At 35.3% G+C, this 10099-nt stretch overlaps 1 protein-coding gene across 1 annotated transcript in view; it reads right to left on the bottom strand.

Moving 5' to 3' along the window:
- rnf123 (ring finger protein 123) overlaps nt 1-10099 on the bottom strand; it is a 174329-nt gene that overhangs the window by 116200 nt on the left and 48030 nt on the right. Inside the window, exons 25-28 of the mRNA XM_016506503.1 lie at nt 3069-3152; nt 2810-2917; nt 480-657; nt 291-365 (exon numbers count right to left, since the gene is read on the bottom strand). Of these exons, the coding sequence (XP_016361989.1) occupies nt 291-365; nt 480-657; nt 2810-2917; nt 3069-3152 (445 nt within the window). The remainder of the gene's footprint in view (nt 1-290; nt 366-479; nt 658-2809; nt 2918-3068; nt 3153-10099) is intronic.

Below are 10099 nucleotides of genomic sequence, written 5' to 3'. Positions count from 1 at the left end.
GATGGATGGATGGATGGATGGATGGATGGATGGATGGATGGATGGATGGAAAAATAAACAGACTGTCAGATGGATTGATGGAAAAATAAACAGACTGTCAGATGGATGGATGATGGAAAAATAAACAGACTGTCAGATGGATGGATGGACAGACAGATGGAAAAATAGACTGTTGTAAGGACAAACGGTTGGATGATGGATGGACAAACTAATAGACCGCCGGACAGACAGATGGACAGGATTATATTTACGAATTAGTCAAAGCAAATGAAGAGTTATAGTGGTCTTACCGGTGCCAATGATGCGCGGATCAGCGAAGTGTTTGGCGAGAATGGCTGCGAGCTGAGTGAGTGTTTCCTCATAACCTGAGAGGGACAAACATTACACAACAGCATGAGTCTGACACAAACTACTGCTCTAGAAAGATTAAGGTTCACAAACACTAGAAGCTGCTGTGACCAGTAATAATTGAGAGAGACCTGGAAGTTCTTCCATGCAGTTGGAGGGGCTGAAGTAGTTTTTGAGGGCACTGTAGCTGTTCATGGCCACGTTGAGGTAGAATTCGGGCATGAATGCGAACAGGGAGCCTGTGCTGTCCGAATGCTCGATGGTACGGATACACACCTTCAGGAGCCAGTACACGTCCAGCATCTTCTCCTGCATTCACACACATTATGAGAATAAAGCAGGATATACCCATGCTTCCATCTGAACTTTTGCTGAGATCCAGAAATTGCAAACAATGCCTTGAAATGCACTTCGTATTTTAGTTTTACACAACTAAAGCTCCATCTCTCTGAACCTTGGAATTAAACCTTTTGCTTCTGTATCTTTAGGGACTTTTATTTGCAAATGACCTCCGTTATGACCGGCTAACCTCTTTGCCTGTAAAGCACATCTATTATAAGTTGCTGAATACTAAATAGTCATTAACAATTTCTGAAAAATAATTAATTATTATCATTAATTACAAATCATTTATTATTATTTTATATTTCAGATTTTTTTTTTTCAGAAAAATGAATAAATATGACCCCTTTAAGCTGATTATCTATTATTTTTCATATTTCTGCAATATTTAAAAATTAGTAAAAAAATAAAATAAAATACATAAATAACTAAAACTGATTAACTGATATTGTTTTAATTATTGTTTTATATTTCTTTATATTTCTTATATTTCTAAATAAATATCACCTCTTTAAAGAATGATAATGATGAATTATCAAATTACCAAAATGATAATGACTAATCATTATTATTTTATATTTCTGGAAAACGCTATTTGTTCAGTCTAGTCAACAAATCAATCGATAAACAAATAAATATATATAAAAATATTTATAAATAAATATTATTCTTTTATATTTATACAAATTCTGTAGCCTACTACATAAATACATACATACATACATACATACATACATAATTATTGTTTTATATGTCTGCCATTTTTGCAGCTCTGTAAATAAAATAAATATCATATGACCCTTTTAAAATAGATTGATTTTATTGATTTATATTAATGCAATTTTGCAGCTTAATAAAAGAGCGAATGGTTACCATAAAACCCCTTTTAAGTTGATTTTAAAGATGCAGAAAGTTCTGTGATGAATGCATTGACATTTACGGCAAGTTTACATACTACTTCCTGTTCCTAAATGCCCTTTTGAAAAGCCATTTAAAGGCTGAATTTAAAGGGATAGTTCACCCAAAAATGTAAATTACCCCCTGATTTACTCACCCTCAAGCCATCCTAAGTGTATATGACTTTCTTCTTTCAGAGGAATACAATCAGAGTTGTATTAAAAAATGTCCTGGCTCCTCCAAGCTTTATAATGGCAGTGAATGGGTGTTGAGATTTTGAAGCCCAAAAAATTGTGCCTATCCATCATAAAAAGTGCTCCACAAGGCTCCGTGAATAAAGGCCTCCTGAAGCGAAGTGTTGCATTTGTGTAAGAAAAATATCCATATTTAAAACTTTATAAACCGTATCTCTTTATAAATCTCGAGCTTCCGCTGACTGTCATACGCGCGTTCACGAGAGAGCAGCGTTCCAGCGGATGACATAGGACGCAGGCGTAGCATAAGATCTGGTGAGAATATCCTAGTTTCACAAGAACCATATTTTGTTTACAGCAAAGAAAACCAGTCTCCTCTTGGCTTATATCGAAATCCTCTGACATTTTTCTATACAAATCCTCATTTTGCATTTCTAATTCATGACCGGTGTTTTGTTTTGCTCTCTCCTCTGCACTTCCGCGTTCGTCACTTCTCACCGGAGCTTACGCTGCGCCTACGTCATCCGCCGGAATGAACGCGCGTACGACAGTTAGCGGAAGCTAGAGATTATGGTTGATAAAGTTTTAAATATGGATATTTTTCTTACACAAATGCATCAATTCGCTTCAGAAGGCCTTTGTTAACCCCTAGGAGCCGTGTGGAGCACTTTTTGTGATGGATTGGCGCAGTTTATTGGACTTCTACTGGACTATTGAAAATCACCCATTCACAGCCATTACAAAGATTGGAATAGCCAGGACATTTTTTTATATAACTCTGATTGTATCTGAAAGAAGAAAGTCATATAGGATGGCTTGAAAGTGAGTAAATCATGGAGTGATTGTCATTTTTGGGTGAACTATCCCTTTAAATGTCTGGAGTTTAATGGGCACATCGCAAATGAAAAGCACACTGGGCTCTTCAAAGTAGAATTATATCACTTGCTCTAGATACAAAAATGACACTGCTTAAAATTAGTGAGACAGTTGGTTCACCCTATGTTTTTGGCCAGTGCCGTCAGCAGTACCTTGGAGTAGATGGTGGCGTTGATCCAGGCCAACCTACGACTCAGGTGGTTCAGCTTTTCAGCAAACACTTTTTGGCTCTTCTGCAACTCTTCTAAAATATCCAGCCTCTGACGAAAAAAAATAAATCATATAAATACTAACTAAATAGAGAGCCTAATTTATACAGAAAAGTGGCATGTTTGTGCTTAAAAGAATAAGAATGACTTATGATAATAATGAATTTAAATAGAGAATAACACTTTGATATGTTAGTCTTACTCTGCTCGGGCATCGGGCGATCTTCTCTTCCGTGTCCTTTAGGGCGACAGCGTACTCGTGAACATCATCCGATACAACCACCATCTGCAGAAAACATGCAAACAGAAATACAAAGACAGCATCAGACTCTGCTTCACTGTGAGCACGTACAGAAAATTGCTCCTGTTCTCATATGGCAACATAATCGCTAGCCATCCTGCTGGAGTTCAAAATAGCCACCAATTTTGGCCTTGTCCTGTGAGCAGAGACATGGTTTCAGAGGGAAATACTGAAGAGAACACAAGCTCTCCTGATAGAGCCGAACAGGTCACTTTACCACCAGAAACAGACAAAATGATGTTATGCAATCAAGTATATGCAACCATATATGCAAATACTTTGCCCCATTTCAGTCTTAATCATTATTGTGGCTGTAATAAACTCCAATACTCAAGGGGGCGATAGAGCTTCCTTCACATGTTGACTTCAGATGTTTAATTTGCCTCATTTTTCAACAAGATTTTCTTCAAACCCTATGTAGCTGACAACAGTTGACCTAAAACAGAAAACTGACATCAGAAGTAGTTGTTGTCTGCCGATGCTCATTAGCGCCCCTTGTGGCAATCGCAAGAATGCAAATAGATGTATTGTATTGTGTTGTTTTTTTTTTGTTTTTTTAATTGAGTTTGTGTTGCTAGAAGCATTTGCATTTATATTTCATAGGAGTTTTAGGAGTTTTTATACATTATTGTAGTTTTTATTAATATTTTGAATTAGTTTTTGAAATATATTTTAAGTATTTATTTTAAATTTAGTAATATTATGTGCTTTAGTCATTTTTATTATTATTTTTTTTTAACAGTTCTCTTCCACTTTAATTTATTTGCAAATAGTGCTGTCAAAATTAACGCATGCAGTTTTCAGTTTTTCAACACGTTAAAAATATTTAACGCAGGGGCGGAGCTAGTGTTGGCCACCCCACTCACAACTGCTGCTTCTGTCTCTTTTTTCTCAACAAGAATTGCATTTATTTAGACACAGAACGTCTTTACGATCACATCAAATGGGAGACTTTTTAGACGCGCACTCCAACTTCGCCTCAGCATCCTGCGCTAGTCAAACAAACACGGAATAGCTACAGGTGACGAGGAGCTTCAGTAGAACAACAGTGAATTGCAGTCAGATGAGATGTCGTCAGGCCATATGTCAGTAAAAACAAATGTTCTTTATACTGTGCTCGTAGCACGTGCTTTTCAATTGCATGCACAAACGCAGCGGCACGCTGTATATTATTTCATTAAAGTGCAAAAGAATCTACAAACATGCAATGTCTTATTTTTATCGTCAGGTAAGTCAAGACGTTACCAAAAAAGGCAATTAACTCTACCTTAAAACTGTGCATGTATGTAAGTATGTGTTATGAGTCACATTTAAGAACATGTCTCTGAAATACAGTGTTTTTCAGAAACTATCCTGGAGCAGCCCAGCACTGTCTCCCTCATCTAACACACCCGATTCAGCTCGTCAGCTCATTAACAAACTTTAAGACCTGAAGTGGGTCAGAAAAGGTAAAGAGTAGTGAGAAAATATAATGTGTGTCAGATCCGCATCATGTTCAGCAGCAGCAGCTCTTAAAGCAGCCAAAATAACCTAATAACCAGCTGCTGTGATGTCTGTTCATCAAAGAACAAAAGAAAAAAAAAGAGAAAATCAATAACTTTTGTAGCTTTAAGGATTCATCTATATTTAATTTAGAATTTAATGTTTGATAACTTTATTCAATTTCTGTATATTTCCTACTTGCTGATGGGCACGGGTAGCTAAATATTTTATATTTATTTTGATGGGTTTATGGGAAGATTGTTTTAAGTTCACTTAAATTAGAAGTTGTTGTTTTTTAAAGTCTAATACATGTTCAAATTGATAGCTCTCATTTATACTGTAATACTGAATGGCTATAATCAATGGTTAAATATTAGGAAAAAAAATTCTTAGAGACATCAGTAGTATTGGTATCAGTGATACTCGCCTTCAGTCATAAAAAAGATGCCATTAAACAAATATTAAAAATATACTGTATGTTTTTTCTACATTAATTTGAAGATTGAATGTGAAATTATTGCAATTTAAAAGTATATTTGAAAACTTTAGAGTTAGGTGGGATTAATTTCAGTTTTTTTATTTAATCGATTGACAGCACTATTTTTAAGTTTTAGTTTTAGCTATTTAAATTTAACGATTGAGGTGAGACCCTTGAGCAAGTCACCGAACCCCAACTGCTCCGGGGGTGTGTTCACAGTGTGTGTGTGTGTTTGTTCACTACTCACTGCTGTGTGTTTGCCCTTGGATGGGTTAAATGCAGAGCACAAATTATGAGTATGGGACACCATACTTGGCCACAGGTCACGCCACTCACTCACTCAATTACCAAACAAGATTTTTAATAGTTCTAGTTTCACTGGTTCATTTAGTCTCACAGTGCCAGATTTTTGACTATCAGCATGAAGTCTGGTCCATTTTGTAGCTTGTTCTAGTCAAGAACTGCCCATTTTGACAATAAAATGATGTATGACTGATACGCAAATCAAATAATAACAGTTAAAAGTATTAATCTTACGTTATTGTGCTTAAATATCCCATTTACTGGCTAATATCAGTCTGAATTCTTAAATGAATTCTTGACTAAAGACGTACACAAACTTTATCAAATTCAGCATCTAGATCTTCTTTTGTAAACCTGATTTTGTTGCTCAGAAAACTGATTAAAGTCAGTTCGTGCTAAACAATAGCACTCCTTGTGGCAATGAGCAACGCACATTTGTGTTGTGGTGAATTGAGCTTGAAGATTTTAAGTTCACAGACTTACGTAGAGTATGTTTCGGGCTTTGGATGAAAGCTGCCAGCTTTGAGAAAAAAAATCAGTATGCAGCTCATTTCCATTTGAGAAACCGCTTTAGGCAGTTCCCAAAATACGAGGCTCAGTTTATGGTCATGCAGTTCTCTCAAACTCTGAGGAAATAAAAAATGCATTACAGCTTGATGACATGATGAGGTGTTGTGGTGACACTTCATGCTGTGGCTGAATTATTCGGCATATCAGTAATAAAGACAAGACTCCTGATGCCACTGTGCCAAGCCAATTAACAAAGCCATTATCAAGTCTATGTAAGTCAAATTAGTTTTGCTTGACAGGCTACAGCATAAATCTCATTAGGATCCAACAGTGTAGGAGAGAAATCACAGCATGAACTGAGCCACTTTCAATTCACTTCCAAAGCCACAGTACGTCACCAAAGGATCACTTCACTATCAACAACTACTTCCTCTTACCATGCCATCCCTGTCAATTTTTATTAAATTTGACTTGGATGGCACTTTTCACAAATGGATATTGTTCTAAAGCAGAAACAAAGAAAAGCGTCTTCACAAACCCCATTGGTGCAGTGATTCACTTCAGCAGTGGCATTGCAAAACTCCCTGGAGGAAGACACCTTGGGATTAATTACTATAGGAAACTGTAGTGCAAACCAAGGCAGAATTTTCTTCTTGCTGGTGCAGCCTAGCGTTTAAAGATTTTGGCAGGTGACCAACAGGTTGCAGGTTCAAATCCCACAAGGGGTGAGAATGATACTTTACCCTTGATACTGATCATGTAAATCACTTTGGAAAAACATTCGCTAAATGACTAATTAACAGGGTCCAGAATGAACACTCGGACAAGGACCACATGAGAATAAATCTTGGCTTTGACAAAGAAATAAAATGTTGTTACTCACCACTTGACTGGTAACATTTTTAGGAACTGAAACATTATACATTATTAAATCATAAAAATAACCGTCAGACCCTCAATGCAAGTGGTGTGTATGATTAAAATTATATATGTGTGAATAAAAGCATATTAAAAATGCAACCATCTGTTAAAGAAAACAATGTGTTACAATTAACTTGTGTGGAAATTAGGTAAAAAATGTACCTAGGAGTCATTTTATTTCTCCAGAACTGCATACGGCAATATACAGGTATAATTTACGTTTCATTAATTAGAAATGTATATTTTTTATTTTATTTTTATGCTTTGTTTTGATTTTTATACTTTTTCCCCCTATTTTTTCCTGTATTATTTGCTTTGTTCTGTTTTTTGCAGGTTCAAATCCCACAAGGGGTGAGAATGATACTTTACCCTTGATACTGATCATGTAAATCACTTTGGAAAAACATTCGCTAAATGACTAATTAACAGGGTCCAGAATGAACACTCGGACAAGGACCACATGAGAATAAATCTTGGCTTTGACAAAGAAATAAAATGTTGTTACTCACCACTTGACTGGTAACATTTTTAGGAACTGAAACATTATACATTATTAAATCATAAAAATAACCGTCAGACCCTCAATGCAAGTGGTGTGTATGATTAAAATTATATATGTGTGAATAAAAGCATATTAAAAATGCAACCATCTGTTAAAGAAAACAATGTGTTACAATTAACTTGTGTGGAAATTAGGTAAAAAATGTACCTAGGAGTCATTTTATTTCTCCAGAACTGCATACGGCAATATACAGGTATAATTTACGTTTCATTAATTAGAAATGTATATTTTTTATTTTATTTTTATGCTTTGTTTTGATTTTTATACTTTTTCCCCCTATTTTTTCCTGTATTATTTGCTTTGTTCTGTTTTTTTTGTTTGTTTTGTTCTGTTTTTTATTTTATTTTATGCTTTGTTCTGTTTTGTTTTTATGATTTGTTATTTTTTATGACTTTATTTTATTTTTTATTTATGACTATTATTTTTTCTTTGTTTTTTATGCTTCATTCTATTTCATTTAGTTTTTTTATGCTTTGATTTTTTTTCTTTGTTCCGTTTTGTTTTGCTTGTTATGCTTTGTTCTGTTTTAGTTTTTATGCCTCAAGTTTTTATGTTCTGTTCCTTTTTTTATTATTTTATTTTATTTTAGTGTGTGTGTGTGTGTGTGTGTGTGTGTGTGTTTTGATTTTTTTTTTAGCAACTGATTATTTTGATATGCTTAACTAAAATACTCATTACAGCATAATAATCTTTTATAAGTCTGTTTATAAAGATTTATTATGGATAATTATTTGAGTCTGGCATTAAGACACCGAAGCAAAAATATGAGGAACAATTTTTTAAAAAAATTGCAAAAAAAAAAAAAAAAAGCTAAATTATCCTGCTGTCATATGGACAATATTTAGAAAAGCAAAGAAATATGGCCAGTAGAAAACATTTATGACTGATAAATTCACCCACCATCCCCAGGTATTAGACTGTTACATTGAGCTTTAGCTGGAATGCTACCGTTTTTCTTTTTCAATGACACTGTTATCCTTTTCTCTAATAGATTATTCTCATCATGCTGGATGTTGTTATACCGTTAATATAGAGCCAAGGCGATGCACCGTTTCCATAGTTACGTAACACATTCTTTTGATGAATGACAGCTTGTTTTGATAAATTATTCACAGCTCACAATCTGAAAGTCAGTTCTCAGCCATTTCAATAATGCATTTGATTGACTCATCACAATCATTTTCTAAAACAAAAGTGCCAGTAGGATTAATTCAAACTTGATAAATAAAGCAAAAGACTCCAGATGACGATGTTTAAGGAAAAGTTCACCTAAAAATGAAAAACGGTGTCATCATTTCTAGTACTCTCAATGGAGAGATTGAGACAATACAATAAAAAGAGCTGTCAAGCTCCAAAAAAAGATTTTAAAAGCACCATAAGAGCAGTCTATATGACTCATGACACCATATTCCATGTCCTCTGAAGCTATACTACTGGTTTATGTGAAAAAAATTACTACTGGTTTGAAAATACTTTTAGTCATTTTTCCACAGGAAATCCTTCCCTCTGCAATAACACTCAAATACCATTGTGTATAATACATGGCTACTTCTGAATGGCCATCAATGGAGAAAGATGTTCTTCTGGACCAGTCAAAGCTTGATCAGAACAAGAGGAAATGATGACAGGACTTTCATTTTTGGGTGAACTAAAAAAAGACTAGATATGCATAGGAATTTTGCATAGAGAGGCAGAGAAAAAGCGAGAATCTCTTTACTACAGAGAGCAATCGCTCTCCCTGACTTTTGTTCCAAGCGTAAGGACACACACGGGAAGACAAAGTTTGATGTACAGAACTCTGCAGAGCAAAGCACTTTACGAAGAGCATGAATTATATAGAGTTCACGACCATTGAGTGCGGCACAGTTTTTCGGTTTGTCTCTTTTCTCCTCGCTGTTGAGAGAGTGAACATTAAAACAGCTGCTGGCAGGACAGAGTCCATGTTTTACCCAGCAGTGACTCACTGTTGAAAGCAACGACGCGTCGACAAAAAGCGTTTATCAGTGCGCTTGGAGACGTGCAGCGGGTCGGTCGGGATGAGCTGGCACACGAGACCCTCTCTAAATCAAAGAGGAGTTTTTCAGCTAAATCCATGCAAGTGAACTTGAAGGAACTCAAGAGCAAAATGAAGAATGACAACCAAAGTTTTTTTGTTGTTGTTGTTGCTCACAAAGAAATAGCCAGGATATATTTAACTTTCAAATCAAAAGAAAAAAAAGAAGAACTTACATTTAGCACAAAGATAATGAAAGCTATTTTTTATGAATTTTAAGACTGCTGACAATAATATAATCTAAATCCTCGATCACTTTTAGTCAGCTTTGACGAAACACCTCTCAGCTAGCACGTCTTTTCAAAGTGAAAGTAGCCTTGTCACCTGACCTGAATCAAAGACTACAGAATACCCAAGACGTGTCACTCGTATAGTTTTGAATAGGAAAAAATGCACCGCTCAATATGGCCAGTCAATCGCAGGAAGCCCCGCCTTCTGAATGAAAGAACCAATCGCTAATCGGTAAGTCAGCACGTCACTCGTTTATCGGTTTTTGCAAATAAACTCTTCATATATATATATATACATATATATATATATACAGGGATTGAATTTAACTTTTTCACTCACCAGCCAATTTGGCTACTACATTTTTAAGTTACCGGCCATTCATAACTTCTACT

The sequence above is a fragment of the Sinocyclocheilus anshuiensis genome, unplaced genomic scaffold (genome assembly GCF_001515605.1).
Source record: "Sinocyclocheilus anshuiensis isolate Anshui unplaced genomic scaffold, SAMN03320099.WGS_v1.1 scaffold2083, whole genome shotgun sequence".
In the NCBI taxonomy this organism is placed as follows: domain Eukaryota; kingdom Metazoa; phylum Chordata; class Actinopteri; order Cypriniformes; family Cyprinidae; genus Sinocyclocheilus; species Sinocyclocheilus anshuiensis.
Note: the sequence above shows the minus strand (reverse complement) of the source record. Positions and strands in the feature narration are given on the sequence as shown.